This window comes from Polypterus senegalus, chromosome 6 (assembly GCF_016835505.1).
Source record: "Polypterus senegalus isolate Bchr_013 chromosome 6, ASM1683550v1, whole genome shotgun sequence".
In the NCBI taxonomy this organism is placed as follows: domain Eukaryota; kingdom Metazoa; phylum Chordata; class Cladistia; order Polypteriformes; family Polypteridae; genus Polypterus; species Polypterus senegalus.
Genome location: NC_053159.1, coordinates 166,780,664 through 166,806,083, shown reverse-complemented (window position 1 = coordinate 166,806,083; position 25,420 = coordinate 166,780,664). Strand labels below are relative to the sequence as shown.

Genomic DNA, 25,420 nt, shown 5'->3' with positions numbered 1-25,420 from the left:
TTCCCTTCTCCGACTTTTCATTTTACTCAATCTATTTTACTTGCTGGGTTTCACAGTTCTGACAATGTCAGGTGTCACAGTGCTTTACAACTACAGTTTATCTATTTGATTTATGGGGCACATTCTCACTATATGGTTGATATTGAGACCTTTTCCTCTAAGCCAATGATAACACCTAAACACTGCATTGTCCCAGATGGAGGAGCTGTTTCATTCTGCTGCTTTCTCACAACAGGGTGGGAAACCTTGGTGGTTGGCCTATGACTCTCACATCTGTCCACTTTCTACACCAGCATTATTCACTACAGTTTGACAGTGAGGCTGTGTTATTGTTAGTAGCATTCGGCGCAAGATAAGAGCTAAAGTCAATTTTAGGGATGTGGTATAAAAATCTTAGTGCCTGGAATAAAATCCCAAAAGACATAGGGACCCCACACAAAAGGTGGACATATTGGGGCTTGATCCCAATCTTCTGGAGCTTTTTGAAGGAAACCAACCTAATCAGTGTACCATTCAGCAGTGTAATCTTTTAAAATATTAATTATTATAGATTTAGTTTATGCTCTGTCTGTGGTTAGCTCCTCCTTTGCAGTCGATCGGCTTTAGACCTCATGGCTCTAGCCTTCATTAAGCAGATTTGATGACGGTAAGTTTCAAAAGAATAACCACTCAGTTATATTTTCAGGAACGAATTAAAGGTGGCATAAAAAAGTGGTTGAGACTGAGAATGGAAGTATGACATTCTGTTTCCTCCATGGTCTACAAGTTACCACCTACTTGTCTATCCTTGTATACTATCTCCACTTCACAACAACTATGCCTTTGTATTATATGGAAGCACCCTACCCTCTTCTTTATTTTTGCATCACTTACAATAGTAGCTACCATCTAATCCACCCTTTCTTCTATAACAACTCGATCATATTCCTTCTGGAACTGTATTTTTTTTTCTGACTTTTTTTATCTTATTATATGGGGTAAATTAATTAATGCATTATTGATATTTATTAATTTCATCTCAAAAGATGGCAATTAAAATAACACACGACAGGTTCGTATCTGAATGTTACGCTGCTCTGATTGTGTTTTTATTATTTTCCTCATAAATAGTAGGAATGTGGGAATTAAATAGTAGGAATGTACAGTTTTTGATTTTTGTTTTTTGTTGCTGAATCTGTTGTTATTGATATTTTATTTTGACTTACTAGATGTACTTTGTACTATACCACTGTATATTATATACTTCCAGTTGCTGTGCAAGCAGCAGCCTTTTTACAAAAGCTCCATGTTATTTCTGTTTTTCTTTTTGTTTCTGAATTTGTTTTACAAGTTAGTAGTTTTGATTATGGCCAAATTTGGATAAGAGGATTTTCTGTTTACCAATGATGTGCTGTCAAGACAAACCCAGGCACCCACTCGTCTCGACCAAATTTCCCCCTGGTGACAAATATCTATCTATCTATCTATCTATCTATCTATCTATCTATCTATCTATCTATCTATCTATCTATCTATCTATCTATCTATCTATCTATCTATCTATCTATCTATCTGATTTCCAAGTAGTAAATTTTGTTTTGTGTCTTCCTTCATGTTGGTTTTAATGGGGAGCCGCAGTGTTGTGGTAACCACCACATTGCTAGGGATTTGACTGTTGACGCATAGCATGCAATGTCACCATGGTGACGGCTTAAAAAGTTAGTTTTCTGCATTACCGGATTACACAAGTTTCAAATGTAGACTGTGACGATAGTGAGTGCAATTTGTCTTTTGTGTTTCTTTTATAAAGAATCATTGTCTTAATTTTCAAGTAAGGTTTATGTTTTTGGTCTGGCGAAAGGTCAGTTTGATTCCTTATTACAAATTACAATTGTTTTTGATTCACTTTACTTTATCAGGTCCATATTTAAATTACTCTGCCCCGTAGAACAACTGTGCCACTAGGCAGCCCAAAAACATCTAGTCATTTCTAATTTTGCATACTCCAGTTCATGGTCGCACTAGGTGACAGAATTTTGCACAAGTCTGAAAGCACCACATTGCAGGGTAGACTCACATGCACATGTCTACCCACTCACAATATGCCAGTTTCAAGCTGCCACAAATTGAGTTTGTTTCTTTCACCTATGCTGCTTGTAATCCTTATTTTTGTGATTACAAGATGCCCCTTATACTAAATTGTCTTACTTGGTTGTTCACAGTCTGATGTAGAAATAGCATGGTGTCATCTAAAGCATTACACTGATTAGACCCCCTGCAGATGAACTTATTGTTTCAGAACCCTTAAATTGGTGGAATCATCTGAAACTGGCTGTGCAGGCAGTGCTCAGTTCATTTCTGTGATCCTGTAGAAAGATTTTATAAAATTCAAAAAGGTATTCCAATTCTTGTTTGGGCTTTGGCCACATTTGTCACAGCCAAATTTAAACAGTGGATCCCATACTTCACTGTCAAAAACTCTGCCTCTCATACTTAAATTTACAGCATTTACTAAATCAGTCTTTAAGCAAATTGCTGAATATTTTTCCTATTCTTAAAATGATGCAAACTTTATTTTTACTTGCATAGTAAGCGACCACTGCATTCACCCTCCATTCATTTTCATTGACCAATTACTATACTGTGAACTTATACAAGGCAGGAACACATCCAAAGACACAAATCTCCCCAGGTTGATGAGGATGGCATGATGGTCAAGTGGTAATTGTTCTTACCTCACAGCTCTGGGGTCAAATCTCGTCCATTAGTTAAATGTGTCTACATATTTATGCATGATTTTTTCCTTTCAACTAGCATACATATGCAGCTTAAGGTATTTTGTGACTCTAATTAGCGTCCTCTTAGTCAATGTGGATGGGTGTGTAAATGTATCTTATGATGGACTAGTGCCCATCCTTGGTTCACTCCTTACTTGTGGTCTGTGCTGCTGGAATGGGCTGCAGCCTCCACAGCAATGAATGGATGTCTTTGTGATTTAGGAGAGAAATAGGAGTACCCAGAGAACTCCCACATAGACACTTGGAGAATATTCAGGCTCTAAACAGGTGGAGCAATGAGGCTACAACTTTAATTCATTTTATTCTTATAATTACTTAAAAAATAAATATTTACATGTGTACACAATAAAAAAATAATAAGAGTAAAAGTAAGACCTATAAACAGACATCATTTTAATAAATGAGGAGCAAAGAGAGGAAAGCAAAAAGTAACAGTATAGGAAGTACAGTAAAAGAATCTCTTAACTTCATTTGATTTAAACCAACTGGCCATCACATGAAGTGTGTTCTGTAAAATGACAGTCATCATATTTTGTCAATCAGTCAAACAGCAATAAATCAATCATCTACATTAGACCTTTACATTCTTATTTTATCTATTTTTAAATTCCCGACTTTAGCGGTCTAGTACTCCTGGCTACCATTATCCTTACTGACATCCTAGAGCAGTGGTTCACAAAGTGTGGTTTTTAAGTGCAAGATGTGTGGTCCACAAGATAACAGTCTTCATATCTGAGCAAAGTACTTTACATTAGACCTTTATATCCTTATTTATTTATGCATGTAAAAGTTTATATATTGTAACATATTGATGCTACTTCAGACTCACAGTCTCTCTCCTGCCCAGTCACTCTCTGTCACTGTGTGTGACTCTTCTTTAATCTGCCTTAATGTAAGCCTGGAGAATCAACCCCTGGTAAAGGCAATCTCTTAATTCCATGAAGCCAGTGACAAACAGCAGCTCTGAAGCTTTAGTGTTACGGCATCATTATGAAACCTGGATGAAGTCTGAAACTTTGCAGCACACATCTATCAGTGTTGTGTTTGAAAATTAGTATTTTTCACATGAATATTATTGAAATAAATGTGTTCACTTTATGATGGAATTCATTCAGACTGTTGGGTGAAGAGGTCTTCTGTCGTAAACAGTGTTAAAAATCAATGTCTTAAAGTGTCATATGCCACATACTAAAGTCTGTAACTTTTCTACAATGAGGTCTATGGCCTGATGACCATAAAGGCTGATACGTAACGTTCTTAGTCACCCTGATGTTTTATTTTATGACTAAGAATACTGCAGTACAGGGGTTCACATGTTCAGTCCTAGGATCCCAATGTTGCTGCGGGTTTTCATTCCAAACAGTTTTACAAATAAATGGTTCAGTCTTACTTCTAAATGATCTAATCACTTAATTAGTATTTTTGTGTTCATGAGAATTACTTATTAACTTATTTCTTTGAGATCACTTCAGTATTTTTTCTGGCATTTCCTGCCCCACCGGTTCAAGAAAACCTTCAAATTTGATATACTGTTTGACTTGTCTTGATGTCTTTTAATGAATGCTATTGAGCCTCTAGACCTGAAAAGCTCCCATTTTAGCCCAGTTTTGGACCATATTTTGTGCAAGAAATTACATGCTTATAATAAAGAGGAAACCAAAAGGAGTCTTCAGCAAAAATGATAAGAAGGATTTGTTGTGCATGCCAAATCATCCAACCCCTAATTTGATATGAGGGATCTAATTTAAATTACTCCTTTTTGCAAACCTTTGAAAAAAATGCGATGGGTAATATTGACATATAGAGATCGTTTTATGTTATTTTAAGGTTGTTGATCATGATTATGATAATATTATTGATTTTTGATTCTTTATTGGTGGTCCAGGCCTTCATAGTGCCACTCCCAGAAGACTAAAACTGACATATTTTAAAGTTAAGTTGAGAGTATTTAGACTTTCAACATTTAAATTGGAGCATAGATTTTAATCCATCTATCCATCAATTGTCCAACCCGCAGAATCCAAACACAGGGTCACGGGGGTCTGCTGGAACCAATCCCAGCCTACACAGGGCACAAGGCAGGAACCGATCCTGGGCAGGGTGCCAATCCACCGCAGATAGATTTTAATAATTCAAATATTTGACACAACTATTCTTGTTTATCAATTACTTCTGTTTTATGACGTAAATCTTTACATATCTTATTACCACTACTCAGCTTATGCAAATTCAAACCTTTCTCTTCTCTTGTTTTGCATTCAGAAATATGCGCTAGTATATTTACGTTCACAAAGTTCAGAAATGTGCATTTTTTGCCATATCTTTAATTATTAACTTTTTTTTACCATATTCTTTTTATTTCACTTTTTCCTGTTGAATTTACTTCCTTAGCTGTACCCAAGTACTAACAATTAGTGATGTGCAGTGCAGACACTGAAATGACACTGAATACTAGGGGGAGGCAGCTACTTCAGCATAAATTCACATGTGAGCTAATTAATAACAAAAGGCTTAAATGAGCAGAACATGAAAAAGAACAACATCTTAAAAAGCAAGAAAAAGAACAATAAATAATGTCACACACATACTGTAAATGCCTGCTACTCCCTTAAAAATGTAGCAAACTCATTTTGTACTTTCTGGATTGACACAAACAAGGCAGAAAGTGAGAAATAACAGCTTGTGTAATAAAAGCAGAAGGTGGAACACCTGCAGTTAGGGTGGTTTACATGACTGAACTTGAGGGCGACTTAGTTTAACCATTATTACTAATTAACACTTACATGAAAGTAGCATTGAAGTAGCGACACTGTTTTAGCATTCAATGTCATTTGCACCAGTGTCCGCACTGCTCATCACTAATTATTAGTATTTGGATGCAGTTAAGGGAGTAAACACCACAAAAATAAGGTGAAATGAACTAAAAATGGTAAAAGGAAGCTAGGTGTTTAAAACTATAACAAACAAAACATATTTCTGAATTTCTTCTAAATGCAAATATACTGGAGCAATTTTCAAATTCAGAATAAGAATAAAGAAAAAAAGCAATTAGATTGATGAGACATAAGAGCTTGTGAACCCCTGGTAGATTAGCTAGGGTAATAGAATAGGAAAGTGATGCTACTAGCTGGTAATAATAAAAGACATAATTTTATGAAAATCATAAAATTACAAAACCTTATTTCAGTATACACATCCCAAAACTGCATCTTCAAAAACCATTTTCTAGACTAAGTGGTGGGTCTTTAGGCTGAATTAAAAGCAATAGGACAGTCTAAGCACTAACATTCCACCATTTGATGGCCATACACCCAAGGCTCAACCTCCTAATGCAGTTTTATTTATCCTTGGAACAGTAATATGATATTTGTCTTGCACTTGTAATGTACTTTACACACTGAGATGTACAAATTTATACATTCTTTTGTTAACATATTCCTTTGAGTAAAGGGGGCCAAAGCCATTTAAATCTTTACATGTTAGGAGGTTGATTTTGAAATCAGCTCAACTGTGCTTTGATGTCACCATATTAGTATTATGATATGGCTCATTGAATGGCCTTGTCAGAGAGATGAATAGATATATATTTAAAGATCTGTAATGCAAATTTACTTCTTTCTTCTGACTAAGCTGTAAGTTTTTAAATTGGCCTGATGTGCAGATACATACCCCTCAAACGATTGGCAACTGCCTCTTGCCTACTGCTGTCAAATAGGCAACAGGCTCCAATTCAATCCCTGAAGAGCCAGAGCAGGAAAATTGGTATGGAAAATAAATGGTGGTTTTGGAAAATAGACACATGTGAAGTTCTGGTTTTGCTTTAGTAGAACTGAAAGAGTGTGTATTAATATTTTATTAATTATGTAGAATTCCGATATACCAAGGTCACAGTGATTTAACATGCTATCAATATCACTTAGCCTTAGCTTGAGTTACCGTAATGGAAGTATCCACAGCTGTACGCTCAATGAGCCCTCTCGTCAACCTTGAAGTAACTAATAGCATTTCCATCTGAGAGGGTATTCCCTGAGAATGACTAAGTTAGATTTTTTAAAAGCACTTATTAAACCCACCGGGTATCCAGGAAACTCTTTTGCTCTGAAGTTATATGTGGAATCCTCCCAAAAGTATTCAGTTAAGTCATGCTGCTAGAATCCCTAATGTGGTAATTACGGTACATTTTGGAGAGGGTTGTTTAAACGCTAAAAATTAGAATCTAGTGGCAGAAGGACGAAGCTGACGGTTAGCGTTGACTGTAATTAAACACATCTGTACTGCAAGAGTTCCTTCAAAGAGTTCATTCACTTTCATTAGAGGCAGAACAGAAGGAGCTTTTTTAAGTGTATTATTTACTTTGCAAGATCCAACATATTCACAAAGAAAGTCATGTACATCTGTTGGAGCAAAACTGCCAGACTGAAACTGAAATGACTAAGCCCACCCTGCTGAGGCAAGTATCAAACATAGACATAATATGATTTTATATAGTGCCTTTCATGGTAACCAATACACATGTTTTAAAAAAAGGCAAAAAAGGCAAATTAACTAAACTTCGTAATGATGTCATATATCATGATGAGCAATTTTTCAATTTTTTTTACTATAATGAAGCATATATTTTTTGTGTAATGTTGCTGCTGGGGTTAATTGCCATTTGGGATCAATAAAGTAATTTGTCATTGTGGCAGTTACAATGAAACAGGATCAGCAAAAGACTTGGGGAACCAGTGGGGTAACTTCACTTAATGAATGGAAAACAGATTGTACAAAAGACAAATGATTCAGGTCAAGTAGACAACAAAAATAAAAGCGTTTGTCCGAGGTATACACTCTTGAGATGTGATTCTGCCAAAGAACACCATCTGCTAGTGGCCTCCAGGTCTTTATAGTGGCTTACTGGAGGGACGGAGCCTTGGTGGAGGATATGGAATTTATATCAATTGTTTGTAATGGAGGATAGACAAAGTAAAGTGAGAAGACAATAGCTTGTTTTCAGCTTAAACAGTGCATGTTTATTAAAATCAACATTGTCCAAGTACAGTTTTGAATAAATAAATAATTCTCTAAAAACACAATGCTCAAAAGGGAAGTGTAATAAATAATTAAGACATAGTTAAAATTAAAAATTCAACTCTAATGTATCCTTTCAGTTCCTGTTCCCCTCCAATATGACCGTCCAACATTCAGTCCATATGTGGAAACCTCTTTGCTAAATCACTTCTTCTCAATGACACTAGCAACCTCATATTCATTCCCACTTATTCCTTCCTTGAACCACATTGTCACTGACCTCTCTTGTCTCCTTTGCTTTCTAACCGTAATCTATCAGACCTGACACCACTCATCTAGAAACTCAGCCATGCAACAAAATTCTTCACTGCCACTTCACTCAGTACATGAAGAGCCATAACAGGACACTTCACCTATCCTGCTCATTCTATCATTCAGCAGGGTGGCCACCTCTTCCTCAGGAAACACAGACACGAGTGTTCTTCTACACTGTTTCTTCATCCTTATCCCTTTTCTTTCTATGTTTTCTGTGTTACCAACAGCACCTCATCTTGATTCTGGGTAGTATTGCTTGCCTCTTCAGAGCCCTGAAGATATCTCCTGAATGCTCATGCCTAACACTGTATATCTGTAGTATAATGCCTTCATCTATTTGTATATAATATACTGTAGTGCCTTTATCTTTCCATTTTCTACTGTTACAGAATATGCAGGTTAAGTGAATTATTTAGGTCCGCACAGTTACTTTAAATTCTGAACCAGATACCTTGTGGGTTTAATGCCCAGTGCCTTATCCACTGGCCATATTGACATTTATTAGAGCTGTTAGCATCTTGTGAAGATGTTCTTTGTTAATTGTGTTTAGAAAATAAAAAAAAAGATTAAATGGTAACGTTTGCTGGATCCACCCTTGGTGTTTTTTTTTTTAATATATTCTCCTCTACCCATAAGTAAGATCCTTGGGTAGTTCAGGTTACTTCCATGCTATAATGATGGACTTGTAAAAGATGAATAGGCTTCTGTAAACTGGACTTTCATAAGTGAATGATGGCTTGCATTACTAACCAGAATCATATTAAAAAGTTGATTCTCATTTTGTGACTGATGATATTATGATAAGATACATCACTTTGAAGCTCTATAGTAGAAAAGGCAGGTCTGGAAGGTGGATAGAGATGGATGGATGTTTATGTTTAGATCTGCAACGATTTATTTGTTTTTTTGTTACAACACATGTAAACCATTTGAAGATGATGTTCATTCAACATAACACAAAAGTAATGAATTAATTTCAAGATGACATTAACTAATATCATGATCAGGGAGATGATAGCTGATAGGTTGTCTGCACTGTTTGTTGATCAGTGTTTTTGAAGTTTTCCCATAAGCAATTTATGACTCATTTATTTAATCAGCCACCTGAGTGTATCAGTTACTCTTTCTATCATTTACTAACTTATTACAGCTTCTTTCCCTCATACATATTTTTAAATGTAAGGTACTTTACTCCAAATCACTGTTAATTCCATCAGGTTATATATTTTTCTTAGGTTAAAATGCACTTTGCAGACTATAGCATGGTTATCTTATATGGCTGGTTAAATTAATTTTAATTATTCATTCTGGAACTTGTTTATTGTATTACAAAACTCTTTGTTTAGTGCAAGCATTGTCATATCCACCACCCCACCCCCAACCAGACCCCCTCCCAGAAATGACAGCATTCTTATTCTAATTAAGGAATACATCTTGCACCCTAACTGTCTTTTCTGTTTTCTTCAGCTAAAGGGGATGATTAGTGTTACATGTTTCCTAAAGGTAAAAATGCTGAAAAGTAAATGAGACACCAACCTTTTTTCCAAGCCTTTTATCTAAATTTTTGTATCTTAAAATTCTTCTGTAAAAGCATAGTGTATAATAATAGATTATAATGTGCATTTTGAAAATTTGAAAGTCCTTATTAATATGTTTTGCTTATTAAAATCCTTATTAAAATTAAGGGGAAAATCATTTATATTAATCACAAGTAACATTTTTTTTTAAAAAAGGTATTGAAACAAACTGAAAGGATAATTCATTTCAAAATGGAAGAATATGTATTACACCTTAGTACCATTTAATTGAACGTGTTGATGGGTTTATCACCTGTGTACATTCCATTTAATTGATAATAAAGTAAAATAAATGGTAGTATGGATTTGGAAGATAACCCATGTTATGGCTTTACATTGTTACAAGCATCCCTCTGGTCATGGCTGATTTCTTTTAGATGACACTTTAATTCCAAGCTTAACTGATTATGCTGGTGTGCACAATGCCAGTCTATGACTTGGAAAGGTTTATTGTCCCCAGCAGTTTTATTGTGTGTACTTTCATTAACATTTGCTTATTGTGTTGATGTATTTATCCAAAGCAACATACAAATAATTTTGTATACTAGGCTGACCCGCCTTTTAAGGCGACCGACTTTTAAGTTGACCACTTCTTAAGGCAATTCAATATGTAGATCAGTTTGATATTTTATACAAACTCATTAATTTGGTTATATTGCATTTGAACGGTATTACTTTAATACTCGTAGTTTCTGTTATTTTTGTGATGAAATTTAAACTTGATTTCTATATTGAGGTCACCCTTTTGAACCCCGCTGATATTTACTACGCGGTGAGGCATTTGTACTCCATCAACATTAATTATTTCCAGAGACATAATTTTATCTATTTTTCCAGCGCATCGCGCACAAAAGCAAGGGAACGATGGGAGCACCAGAACTTTGCTCACATCATGTCGCTTCGTACCGCAAGCTGCAATTAGTAAGTCTGTGATAAGTGGAATACGCACGCTTTCCACTCACGGGACGCAAGGACAATCCCGACCGCTTTTATATAGTAAGAAAGAAGAAGAAGATATCGCACAGTCTGGGGTAGAAAATCATCTTTTACCTGGAAAAACGACACTACAAATCCCATCGTGCATTGCAAAATGGACAGGGTGTGTGTGAAACTCATGGGACGGAAGGACAATCCCGACCGCTTTTATATAGAAGGATTATAACTGAAGAAGCTGTGCTATTTAGCACCACATTGTAAATGTAAGGGATTGAAATGCTGGTCTTGTAGCATACTGTACATTTTACTCCAGAGCTTTACTCACTAGGCCTCACAAACTTTCATTTGGCTAGAGTGTAATCAGGGCTCCCTTGCATTTTTGGACAAAAAACATAAAAAATAAATTCCAGGACTCACATACTAACTGTGAGTTGCTGGATTTCAATCAAACGTGGACACTGAAACACTGGTCCATCATTTTACTACTGGAGAGCATGATTCAGATCAAGTGCTTCTGTCATTATACCAATTTGCTAAGTTGTATTGAGTTGTGACTTCTTTGATTCAGTGGTGAAATGATAATACATTATTATACTTCATCAAATGAGAAAAAGTACTTTGAGAAAAAAATTCATTGTTTATTATGATTTTGCAGACTGATAGTTATAGTCATCTGATAGCATCATCATAGCTGTTTTTCTAGGACAGCCTTTAACATTACATGTGTGGAGTTTTAAAGTTCTTGTTGAAGCATTGTTGTTTTTTTCTGGATTCTTTGATCAGTTGAATATGATTTCAGATAAGGGTGCTGCATTTCCGTTGATAAGCACACATGCCTCTTTTCCTTGAAAACACTTCAACTTGCTTTCAGCTGAAAATAAGTCCATCTACATATTCTCCAAACCTGTCTTTCTATTATTCAGTGCGAGGATAGATCCAGCCCTGGACATGATACATTCACTCATATAGTTCTTTCTCACACCAGACCAATTTAAAATTATAAGTTAACCTTACATGCACATTTTTTGGCATTTGGTAGACTGAAGTATACAAAAATACACAGACCTCCACAGACATGACAATCAACCGTAACCTTTTCAGAACATATAATCTACCTAAAGCTAAGCATGTCTGAGCCTAACCAGTAGTTGAATGGGAGACCAATTAGGAAAAGCTTGGGTTGCTGCTGGGGCCTCCAAGGGGTACTTATACCATGATCTGTGGATCCTAATGCCCGAGTGCAGCTGATGGGGATACTCTGCTGTAACAATTGGTGCTGCCCTTCAGATGAGACATAAAACCAACTCTCTGTGGTCATAAAAGATCCCTGAAAATCTTTCAAAGACAGTAGAGCAATTCAAAATGTCCTGGACAAATTGCCCACCACAACCTGGTCATTATGGCTTCCTAATCATTCCCTGTCCCTTATTGGCTAAATATCTTTCTCACCCCTTCACTGCCTAATAGCTAATGTATGTCAAGTACACTAGCAGAAAAAAAAAACCCATTGCATTTTACAGGTGGGTGCTACACATTGATGGTCTTTGAAGTGGTTCCCAAATATTTAGGTAGAGCGTTCTCAACAGGTTAAAAAGTGCTATATAAATGCAATTACTTATTAACTTGTTCACTCACTTACTTACTTAATTGATTAATTAATTATGACTCTGCAGCATTTAACATTGTGTTTTTTTAATTCTTGTGTTCCACAATACAGCTTTTAGATGATTTTAATAATAAGAGAGGAATAGACTCTATTATATATTTATGTATGCAATAATTTTAAAATTCTGGTCAACCCAGTACCAAATGTGATTGTTTTAATGAGGTAATTAAGTAAGGGTATTATATGCATGTATAATTCACTCATTGGCTATATGATTTCCTGCATGTGAATCAAGGAGGAGGCTGCATTTACAACTTTCATGTGATTTCTTTTCTCCTAGGTTCCCTTTTTCTATGTAACACACATATAATCCCGGTGAAGAATGAAGAAGGTGTGGTGATGATGTTCATTTTAAATTTTGATTATGTGCTGGAGGAGGAAAGCAGCGACTCATTGGAGAGACTCAACCATACATCACCTGGCAAATTAGAACATTGTAAGTGTATCTTAACTACTTTGCAGATTGCCTTAATTTTAAAATTGTTAAAGGAAAGGGAAATACGGATCAAAGTATAAATCTGGAAAAGGTGTCATTGAATAATGCTTACAAAGCATTAGACTTAAGATGGAGTGTATCACTATTTCTTGAATATTCAACAAAATATACTGTAATTGCTGTTAAGTGTGTGTCTTATACTTTTATAGTGGAGATGACACTAAGAGATTTTGTTTGGTGACCTGGGCAACTATGCACTAACTTGCCACTATGCTGATGTCCAGAATGATAAAACACAAAAGAAGGTGTAATATAAACCCTTTACACAACATTAAATAAGATAATTCTATTCTAATCTAAAATTACATTTTAAAGTAATATAAAATACAATGAAAAAAAACTGCATGGTATGCCCAAATATAAAAGAGAGGGGACTCTGTTGTGCTATAAGTAACTGTTAGTGGTGTGCGTCCGTGACTTAGAATTCCATGTAAAAAACAAAGCCAGTGGGAAGAAGGGCTCCTTGTAAGGAGGATTCTGTTGTACAGAAGCATGACTTTCCCTCATTTATTTGTCATTTTGACTTCATTGTTTTTACTTGTAATATAGTCTGTCTTCACTGGACTTGCGAGTTCGCTATTGTACTGGACTTTTATAAGTCCTTTCTAAAATTTACTTTCTAAAGCCTATCAATTTCTGAATGTATTTTATTGACTGTATTTTATTAATTCAGTTATTTTATTAACTTAAAGCATTTGTGTAATCCAGTGATACACACAGATTACAAAAAGCTCTAAGCCCACCCTGGACATACACACATTGAACACTCACTAAGAGAAATATTATCTTTCCAAATTTATTTTTAAAATGTAATTAAGACTTTTTGTCCCTTATATACTTGTTGGGGTGTACTATTACCACCATAACCAGGGGAAAAGACAAGGAAAACCTCTCAATTGTAAAATATGGTGAGTTTATTACACCCAGAATGCATTGGATACATTATCAAAGTGAGTAAAATATAAAGAAAGATGTTTCACTGTGCCTGTCTGTCTAGTTGGAACCTTTGCCTATGTGGTAACACAAATTCCCACTCATGTCGGGATTTCTCAGGCTTTCTGCAGATTCTCTGGCTTCTCTGCTTCTTGACACTTGAGCTGTTGCCTCAACTTTGCAGCCATTTAACAACTATTCCAGGCAAAGCAGCAGAATTAATTCTGAAGTTAGATCATCACTGTCCTCTGGTGTCCCCAATAAAGTCCAGAATCTCCTGTTTTGTTTAAAGTGACAGATGTCCATAGTTGATTGTATCCTAACTGCAGTCTGTAATGTGCAACTTGGCTGCTAACTGAATGCCATTACCAAGCTCCCCTTTTTTATCATGATGCTCCGGTACATCTCATTCCAGACATCGTCTTTTCAATTCAAAGAATACCACTCCCACTGGATCACTTCTACAAAAACTAGCATTTGAAAGGGATATTCCTGCCATTAGTGTGGGTAGGGCAAAGATATTCTTTTTTTCCCTGTGCTTTTCTGTCCCTGGCAACATTAACAAACCATCACTATATGTTAAAATAAATGTATTTATTTATTTATTTATTATATTATTTATATTATTTATTGTATATTATTTATTTATTTATTCTGTTGTCTGGGACTTTATGCCCCTGGTAGGGTCACCCAAGGCAGACTGGTCCTAGGTGAGGGATCAGACAAAGAGCAGATCAACCAAACCTCCTATAAAGAACAAAAACCTTGGACGACGTTTTCCCTCGCCCGGGGGCGGGTCACTTGGGCCCCCCTCTGGAGCCAGGCCTGGAGTTGGTACTTGATGGAAAGTGCCTGATGGCCGGGCCTGCACCCATGGGGCTCGGCCGGGCACAGTCCGAAGAGGCAACGTGGGTCCCCCTTCCAATTGACTCGCCACCTGTACGAGAGAATGGTTCCCCCGATATGAACCCGAGCGGTGTTTTGTTATTGGGCTTCTGTGCTTGTCACGGATTGTCCATAACGAACACCATGTTCAAGCATAGGGGTGTTCATGTGTGCACTTGGCACCAGGACACCCTAGGCCTCAGTTCGATGATCGACTTGTCTTGGACACTCGGGTGAAGAGAGGGGTGGAGCTGTCAACTGATCATTACCTGGTGGTGAGTTGGCTTCGATAGTGGGGGAGGATGCTGGTCAGGCCTGGTAGGCCCAATCGTGTTGTGAGGGTCTGCTGGGAATGTCTGGCAGAGTCCCCTGTCAGAAGCAGCTTCAACTCCCACCTCCGGCAGAACTTCGACCACATCAAGTCTGAATGGGCCATGTTACGTGCCTCTATCGTTGAGATGGCTGACTGGAGCTGTGGCCGTAAAGTATTCAGTGCCTGTCGTGGTGGCAATCCCCGAACCCGTTGGTGGACACTTTCGGTGAGGGATGCTGTCAAGCTGAAGAAGGAGTCTTACTGGACACTTTTGTCCTGTGGGACTCTAGAGGCAGCTAATAGGTACCGGCAGGCCAAGCGGAATGTGGCTTCGGTGGTTGCTCAGGCAAAAACTTGGGTGTGGGAGAATTTTGGAGAGGCCATGGAGAACGACTTTTGGACGGCTTCGAGGAGATTCTGGTCCACCGTCTGGCATCTCAGGAAGGGGGAGCAGTGCAGTGTGAACACTGTATATGGTGGGGATAGTGCGCTGCATACCTCTACTCCGGACGTTGTGGGTTGGTGGGGGGAGTACTTCAAAGACCTCCTCAATCCCATTAACATGCCTTCCAATGACGAAGCAAAGCCTGGGGACTCGGAGATGGGCTTCCCCATCTCTGGGACTGAGGTCACCGAGGTGGTCAAAAAACTCCTTGGTGGCAGGGCCCCGGGGGTGGATGAGCTACACCCAGAGTTCATCAAGTTCTGGATGTTGTAGAGCTGTTTTGTTTGACACATCTCTGCAACATCACATGGACATCGGGGACAGTGCTTCTGGATTGGCAGACCGGGGTGGTGGTCCCCCCCTTCCTGGAAAAGTCTATTCGGGGTTTCTGGAGAGGAGAGTCCGTCGGATAGTCGAACCTCGGATTCAGGAGGAACATTGTGGTTTTCATCCTGGTTGCGGAACAGTGGACTAGCTCTACACCCTTAGCAGGGTCCTGGAGGGTGAATGGGAGTTTGCCCAACCAGTCCACATGTGTTTTGTGGACTTGGAAAAGGTGTTCGACCGTGTTTCTAGGGGAATCCTGTGGGGGGGGGTGCTCTGGGATTATGGGGTACCGGACCCCCGATAAGGGCTGTTCGGTCTATGTACAACCGGTGTCAGAGCTTGGTCCGCATTGCCGGCAGTAAGTCAAACCCCTTTCCAGTGAGAGTTGGACTTCGCCAGGGCTGCCCTTTGTCACTGATTCTGTTAATAACTTTTATGGACAGAATTTCTAGGCGCAGCCAGGGCGTTGAGGGGGTCCAGTTTTGTGGACTCAGGATTGGGTCAGGATTGCTTTTTGCAGATGATGTTGTCCTGTTTGCTTCATCAGGCCGTGATCTTCAGCCCTCTCTGAATTGGTTCGCAGCTAAGTGTGAAGCGGCTGGGATGGGAATCAGCACCTCCAAATCCGAGACCATGGTCCTCAGCCGGAAAAGGGTGGAGTGCCCTCTCAGAGCTGGGAGCGAGATCCTGCCCCAAGTGGAGGAGTTCAAGTATCTTGGGGTCTTGTTCACAAGTGAGGGAAGAATGGAGCGTGAGATCGACAGGCGTATCGGTTCGGCATCCGGAGTGATGCGGGCTCTGCATCAGTCTGTCGTGGTGAAAAAGGAGCTGAGCCATAAGGCAAAGCTCTCAATTTACCAGTCGATCTACGTTCCTACCCTCACCTATGGTCATAAGCTATGGGTAATAACCGAAAGAATGAGATCACGAATACAAGTGGCTGAAATTAGTTTCCTCAGCAGGGTGTCTGGGCTTACCCTTAAAGAGAGAGTGAGAAGTGCAGTCATCCGGGAGGGGCTCAGAGTAGAGCCGCTGCTCTTTCACATTGAGAGGGGTCAGATGAGGTGGCTCGGGCATCTGAGCAGGATGCTTCCTGGACACCTCCCTGGCAAGGTGTTCCAAGCACATCCAACCGGGAGGAGGCCCCTGGGAAGACCCAGGACACGCTGGAGGGACTATGTCTCCCGGCTGGCCTGGGAACACCTTCTAGCTCTTCCGGGGGAATCCCGAGAAGTGGCCGGGGAGATGGAAGTCTGGGCATCCCTGCTCAAGCTACTGCCCCCGCGACCCGACCTTGGATAAGTTTAAGAATATGGATGGATGTATGGATGAATGTATTTATAGATGCAGTACATACACATACTGTTTAATATATTAAACTAACAAGAGTCACCAGACGAGGTGACTATTCAATGATTATTACACATTTTCCTGTCCTTTTCATTCAAACAGAATTAATGCTCCCTAGCAAAAACATTTCAAAAGTACAACATTCAGTTTTCCATAATCCATACCTAAACAGTAAGAAACTCTATTCATATTGTAAATAAAATGAAAACTAGAATGCCATCTGTTTCAGTCCATCATCCCATTATATAGTATGTACCTTCTGGTAGAGATGCCTATTATATACCATCTTTCAAAGTCCATAGCACTACTTCACATCACATGTTTCTCTACATACTCTTTGAAATAAAAATCCAAAATGGGATTGCTCCTTGGAATCCAGATACATATCTATGTTCCTTTAGTAGAATCTGATGTGTCTGCTTGATTCAACTGCTTCTTTTTTTTATGACTTTTTTAAAGTTTTTTAATTTTTGTGACTCAATGAATTCGATTTCAGCATTACGTTTTGTAGTACTAGTGTGTTGTACTGTGTTAGCCATTATGGATGTAATGAGAAGTCAAGCAAAATTACACCTTTTATTGGCTAGCTAAAAAGATGCAATATGCAAGTTTTCGAGGCAACTCGGGCCTCTTCTTCAGGCAAGATGTAATGATTTGTGCCTTGTTCCCAATGCTGTGCTGAATAACTGAATAAAGTGGATACAAATGTTTGATGAAAGACTATTCATTCATGACCCCTATTATCACTGCTAAAAATATTTTTTTGTACTGTACAATCAGAAGAAGAGAGTGTTTTTTGCTTCAGAGCATACAAACTGATTTCAGAAACCATGGTCTGCACTATGAAAAAATGTAAAGAAAAGTTAAATGAAAGTCATATGTACCAGAATTTCATCCTGCGAGACAAAGTGTTAAACACCAAGGATGTAGTGGCCTTAACAAAAAAAAAAAAAAAAAAATTGACATTGAAAAAGTTATGTAATTCAAACGGTAGTTGCACATGACACAAATGGTGGTTGTCTTGTCATTGTTGTAAAGCCTCCTTGCACAACTGTTGGTGAACACCTATTTATTGTTGTAGCTCCTGCTCACTGAAACACTGTTGTCCTCCTTCTGCCTCTATTCAGGTTGGTTTCTGAGGCTCCAGCAGTTGCAATAATTAAGGCTCACCTGAGTCACACCTCTTCACTTTTAATTGCTAACATTAGAGAACCTATGGCTTCATCCACACTGCTATGTTTTCATTTTCAAACAGCAGTTTTAAACAAAAACATTTAACATATACACTAGCATTTTCATATTGTTGCGAAATGATTCTCTTCCATGCTAAAAGCACCAGAACCTCTATGATGCCATTGTCTGCCTACACTGGGCATGTGTGCAGCTCAGAAATCTTAAACTGGGCATACACTGTGTGATTGTTGAATTAATTTAAGCCCAGTTTGCAGTTTGCTCCATTCCATTAGCCTTCATTTCACATGCAGCATGAGATTTCTTGTGATGCCCAACTGAATCTCATTATTGAGCTTTCGCATGATCAGAAGAATTTCAGTCTTGTCAGAAATTTCAGTAGCATAGTATTTACACTGTGTTTTTACCATGCCTTTGTTGCTTTGAACCTCCAATCTGCCATTCTTTATTTGAATGACTTATCCTGATGAGTTAAAGGTATTCGTAAATATCCTGGGAGTCTTTTGTCACTGTTCAGCAATTGGTCCTTATCTGTCACCACAGCTCACTGGTCCATGATCCTTGTGGTCTACAGGTGAAGACATGAATACAATCATTTGCATTCTGGAGCACAAACCAAAAACAGTTTTGCTCCTTTCTAGTGTATTTTGATCTCTTGTATTGAGTGACATAGAAAAATGCACACACTCACCATGACACAGGGCCAGATTAGGGCTGACAATTAACCTAATAACAATGTCTTAGCAGTGTGGAAGGAGAACCCACGTAGATATGGAAAGAACACAATCTCTTGATCTCTTGTGGCTGCATGGCAGATAAATCTGTGAATGAAAACAAAGCAAAGCATTCATCCCATAAACAGTAAACAGTGGTGGTGTACAAACCAAACCAGTAGATGGTGCCTGATCTTTAAAGTGACTGTTCACAATTTGGGTGCCATTATTGGAACAGTATTTTGTGCAATGTTGAACTTTAATTTGGCTTAGACACACTCCATCAAAGTCATCTGATGCTGTTCCACCTTAACCAGCATGATATTTTACAACCTGAGCTGGCAATGTCCCAGTCCTGTGGTACTCAGTGATATGAGGTAGAAAAGCAAACCTGCTTCTTATAATTAACCAACCATTACTTAAAATGATCGTTATTGACAATAAGAAGGAATTAATTTATCCATCCCTAGACATGCATAATTAAACTGCATTCTTAATGACATAAAAGCAAATGCTTTATTATTGGCAACTCTTTGAGCTAAGTATGACTAATTATAATGAATCTGCATAGTACTTACTCATTAATTCCCACCATAATTAGCTATCTCAAGATATAGAAAATAGAGCATTTCTTATTGGCTGTCAATAATGGCCTATCTTTTTATCTATGTATTTATGTAAACCATTGTAATGGGTCCTGACCAAATAAGCAGGGATAAGGTCAATTATATCTGTTAGGTCGATTAGTAATTCAATATTGACCCAAGTATCAGAAAGCATTGATGTGTGCATGAGTGTGTCCTGTGATGGACTGGTGCCCCTGCTCCCCATGATCCTGAACTGGATAGTCTGGTTAGGAATTTGAGAGAGAATTATTACAGTTTTCAGGTGCCAAGTGCTTAGTGCTGTTTCTTTATAGCTCTACGAGACTAGATTTGAATCTTGTTCTAGGTACAATCTATGTGCAGGATGAACATTTTCTCTATATTCTTGATTTATTTTCTTTTTTGCTCCTCTGGCTACTCTAATTTTCCATTCATTTACCAATAATGTGGAGGAGATGATTATGGATGACAAAGACACGCTGAAGACTTATGATGGGCATTGGCTCACAACTGGAGAAAAGGCAATTTCCAGGGCTGAATTTGTTACTTTGTTGACTATCCTGGACACTGTGGTAAAGTGAGGTCCATGGCTGATTGCGGTTTTTTAAATAATTGTTGTACTCTCATCTTTGTGGGGGTTGTAGACATGGTAGCGTGGTGAGAGAGTTTCCCATGCAAGATGCTGGAGTAGACATCCCTGGAGCAGGATTGTCCGCAACCCTAATTGACTCAGGGACTGCTGACTGCAGCAGCTGTGCAACATCCCTGCTTTTATAAGAGAAGCTTAAGTACAAGAGGAATAAAAAAGGAGTGAGGATAAACAGACTGGCCAGTGACCAAGAGAAGAAGTAGAAGGAGGTTGAAAGGGAAATGGAAAAAAGAGGCAGAGATGGAGAGAGAAAGAATGAGCCTCAGGGCCATGGTAACCGGAGGTGGTGATAGCACTTTCTTGGGGAGTAGGAGCAGCCTGAGTGAAGATGTCTCACCGCAAGGGCAGAAGGTGAACGACATGAGAGATGTGGAGGGCTCATTGGTTTCCCTGCAGACGCCGAAGTAATGGTGGCAGGGAATGGAGACAAGTTAAGAAAGTTGAATGCACCTGTTGGCGGGAGTCTCTTTACACTGCAAGGTCCGAACGGGATAAGTGTAAGAGATGCCAGTTTTTAAAGTATCAGGGTTCACTTTTTTTATAGTCTGTATCTGGCTTTTAACCTCCTCATTTTAATGGATTTATTTATCTGAATCTTAACCTCCACCTCACCTTTGTTTTTAGAGATTATTTATTTATTAAACTTTTTTTGGAGCACTGCACTTTCTGGACACTTGTTTTTTTGGATTGTTTTTAATAAAAGCACTGATCACTTTGCACCTAACCCTTGGTTCATGTGGTGTCCTCATTTGCTAAGCTCATCCCTTCAGAAACGTTATTGGAGGTGGCGTGTTAAGAGACTCCCAAGAATGAAGACGGAGCATGTAGCTGACCCCCACCGTCACAGACAGAAATCAGTTTCAGTTAGTATTTCTTTTTTCTGAATTTTACAAGAGGTTTAGATAGAAGTAAGTAACGTCAGAGGCATTATAATACTCAGAACTATGGTAAAAATTGGTTGGTCATAATTGCTGATTGTGTTTAATTAATAGGCAAGTTGCAATGTAAATTATGTTGAGTATATACCTTATTTTCCTGGTATTTTTTTTTCTCTCTAAAATGTGTCTATTGTAGCTCAACTATTTATGGAGCCACCATAAATTATTATCTGGTACCATTTTTATACATTAGCATTTTCTCTTGTGTATTAGACTTTCAACATCGAAACGTAAAATCTTTATCTTCCAGAGCCTGTTTATGTTGCAATCACACAAGAGACAAAGAACAAAGAAGTGTGAAAAGAGATTTAAAATTTGATCTGAATACTGTCCAGAACCCCATACATTGTCAGGCTTCATCAAATTCAGGAGGCAGACCTCTGTATTATATAGCTAGCTATGTAGGCATGCATGTCCCTAATTGGTGACTTTAGAACTGTACCGGTGTGAGTAAGAGTGACTGTGTAAAAGTGATGATGATAACACATGCAAGAATACGTAGAAGGTGCAAGCATTAAAAAAAACAGAAGACAAGGTGAAAAAAGTGCAGGAGGAACTAGTACTAGTAGTATATATAATATAATTATACCTCCAAGTAGACTATGACAAAAATCTGTAACCTAAATGTTAATAAAACAGCATCTATCCTATAGGAAAGACACTAAGCAGTTCCATCCATCCATCCATTATCCAACTCGCTATACCCTAACTACAGGGACATGGGGGTCTGCTGGAGCCAATCCCAGTCAACACAGGGCGCAAGGCAGGAAACAAACCCTGGGCAGTGTGTCCGCCCACCACAGGGCATGCATGCACACACACACACCCCAAAACACACACCAGGGACAATTTAGAATCACCAATGCACCTAACCTGCATGTCTTTGGACTGTGGGAGGAAACCGGAGTACCCAGAGGAAACCCACGCAGACACGGGGAGAACATGCAAACTCCTAACTGTGAGGCAGCATCGCTACCCACTGCACCACCGTGCTGCCCCAGTTCCAAAATATTTAATAAAAATTTGTGTTTTCAAAAGATGCCTAAACATGAGTAAATTGAGTGCAGTTCAAAAAGCCAAAGAGAGATCATTCCACGGTTTTGAAGTAACAATGGAGTAGCATAGTCCAGTGTTGGCACATCTAGTGCGAGGAAAGATGGTCTACAGACAGGCAGAGGCAGAACATAGATTCCTTGAAGGGACATATAGAGAGATCAACATCAGGAGATACTGAGGTGCAGAAGCATTCAGAGAGCTGGACGTCAAGACAAGAGTATTGAACAGGATCTCAGTAGCAACAGGAAGTCTGTGAAAGAAGATGCTGAATCTCTACTCTTTATTAGGCGGGGAGTGAGGAGCAGAGAGCACTAGTCGAGCAGTTTCATTCTAAAGGAGCTCTATTGCCTGAACAAGGAGTTGCATGGCATAGTTAGTGAGGAAGAGTTGAATCTTCTAAATGCTATGAAGAAAGAAACAACACTATTGAGTCATTGAGGAAATATATTCAATGAATGAAAGCGAGGAGTCCAGAGTTATACAGAGATTCCTGGCCATGGCTGATGGTGAAAGGGTGGCATTCTTAAAGAGCAATGCTTAGAGACAAATCTAAGGAAGGAGAATCAAGAGACAAGTCCAGGATGTTTGACTTTGAAAAGTTAATTTTAAAATGATGAGCATTCGTCCATCTGAGATGAAACCTGTGGGTTGTAAGAGATCTTTGCATTATCTGCATACAGGTGGTAGAAGAAATCATAAAAGAAATAACTTTAGCTAAGGAGTGACTTTAGAGAAGAAAGAGAAATGAACCGAACACTGATCTTTGAGGCACTCTGTGGAAAGATTCTGTGGGGAAGACAAGAAGTTAGACTAGGTGACACAAAATGATTGAAAACAAGGACTTGAACTAGTCCAAAGCAGAATGACAAATTCCAAGTTTATCGAAAGAAGAGATAAAAAAGGAATGGCCAACATAATCAAAACTGGATGAAATTGGATTTGTCAATTGGATCAATAAAGTCAGAATGAAAGCGTCATTGAGGAATTGATTACATTTACAGATGAAATAGTATTTAGATAGAGGATATACTTACTTATGCAAGGTGTGGTCAAAAAGTGTTAAGCCTGAACTTGAAATAGTTATTCTATCGTGCAGATATTGTAAGTGGACAAAGATTCGCTTCTGTGTACTAAAATATGTGACATACCCAATAAACTATAAATGCTTCAAATTTGAATGTTTATTGCTTCAGAAGCAAGGCCACATGAATGCTGAAAACCTCTAATTTGAGTTTTATCATTTAATTTCTGCAAAGAACAATATGCTTTTGCTAATTCAGTCTTGTCTAGTAACTAGTATCCGCAACAAAACCCTTCATACACAGCAGTCAAGAGATGGGCTGGAGAATCCAGTCATTGCATAATATCCCTTCACGATGACCGAAAGTCTGACCAAACATCAACATTAATGACAGAAAAAAATCTTGCCACCTTGGAGCAAAACGAAATTATGAAATAAAGAGTCACAGTGTATGAGATAGCAGACACCCTAGGGTTTAGTTATGAGTTAGTTGAATTTTTTGTTGATGGACAGTTTGCTGGAAGAAGGTCTACACAATTTGACCACCATAAATGTTAACTCCTGAATTGTATCTAGTGTTCCAAGGAAAATTCTAAGCATGTGGATTCAAACTTGAAGTGTTTAATTGGGGATATATCTCATAAAACACTTCTTAAGACTAAGAGTCCTAATAACAATTGAAGCATGGTGATTCTTCAAGAACTTCAAATAACAAATTCAAGTGCTACAAAGATCACATACAATGTTTTAGCATACTAAGTATATATTTAATATTGATTATGTTCCACAATAGGTCCACATAATAGATAGTACTTTCTCTGATTTGCCTTGGCATTTGCCTCAGTCAATCAAGGATCAACATATAGAACAGCTCTCAACTGTCACTCTTCTACTTTAAGACAATGCCTTTACTGAAAACTGCATGGGTTCGAAAGCTGCTGTACAAAAGAGAAGTAGGACCCACTGTTTTCTCCTTATCTGGACCCGTGGGACCACTATGTATTCTCCAATCTGAAGAGCTGCCTTTGCAGGATGTACTAGGTCAATGCGGATTTAAACTGAACCACAGAAGAGTGGTTGCACAATCAAAACAAAGCTTTTTTTCTTAGTGGCATAGACAATCTCCATGAGTATTACAACAAATGTAGTAGTATGCGGAAGGACTATTTTGAAAAATATGAATTATTTGGTTTTATGCCAAATAAACATAAGTAGACATATTTAAGTGCTTTAGTTGATATTGTAATCCTATTATTCCAAAGATGTGCTCATTAGATTACTTGAGTTATCTTAACTGATTCTATGTGACAGTCAGTGTGGGCATGTTTGTGCCAGGTAATGTAAGGTATGTTTTCCACTTTGCACCCATTGCTGCTGGGATAGATTCTGGCACACCTCAAACTTGAATCTGAGCAAGTGGGTTTATGTACGTATGTTTGTAAGTACTGGTTTCAGTTAAATAGCATAGTAAAGGATACATAGATATTTAAAGGGAAGTTCATTCAAAGTGGAAACCATTAGGCATTTCTGAAACAAATGGATCACGGGAATTTGAAGTCATGTACTAGAATTGGTGGAGTTAGAAACTATGCCCTTACACTTACAACTGATCAGTTGTTCAAGCAAAGTTACTACTACAGTTTCATTTTTGAATCTTCACAACCTCTGATGATGATATTTTTATTGCTTGATAGCCATGAGAGAGTTATGTGAAAACGCAGTTAGATGTAGAATAAACTCTATTTTCCCTCAAGGGAAGTCTAGGTTTTTACAAAAGTTTAATATATAAATAATAATATTAGATTATGTAAAACAACAAACTCCTCCCTACAATGAAATTCTTTCTTTGCTGTCCATACCAAATGACAAAACCAACGTATAAAGGTAAACATAAATAATAAGTAGTAGATAGATAATAAGTAACAGAGGCAGCATAAAATATAAAAACAGAATAGAAATATTCTTGGAAGTTATAGGTGCAGTGAGGCATTATACAGTTGCATTTTGGTCTGTATGAGTAGCATTTCTTGACACACTTCCACAATGCAAGGAAATAGAAGCTGTTTGGTGTGGCAAAAGTATATAACCAGCATCTTGGTTTTACTGATGTTTATTTGCAGACAGTTCTTTTGGCACCAAGAAACAAAGTTCTCCACATGACTTATGTATATCTTTTTCAATACGCCCCATAAATACAGAATCATAAGGGAATTTCTA

General features: G+C 38.2%; 1 protein-coding gene across 3 annotated transcripts in view; it reads left to right on the top strand.

Annotated features, from left to right (window-relative positions):
- LOC120531779 (potassium voltage-gated channel subfamily H member 7-like) overlaps window positions 1–25,420 on the top strand; it is a 440,320-nt gene that overhangs the window by 156,172 nt on the left and 258,728 nt on the right. For all 3 annotated transcript variants that reach the window (XM_039757502.1, XM_039757501.1, XM_039757500.1), the window contains exon 3: window positions 12,562–12,717. In XM_039757502.1, coding sequence (XP_039613436.1) covers window positions 12,562–12,717 — 156 coding nt within the window. The remainder of the gene's footprint in view (window positions 1–12,561; window positions 12,718–25,420) is intronic.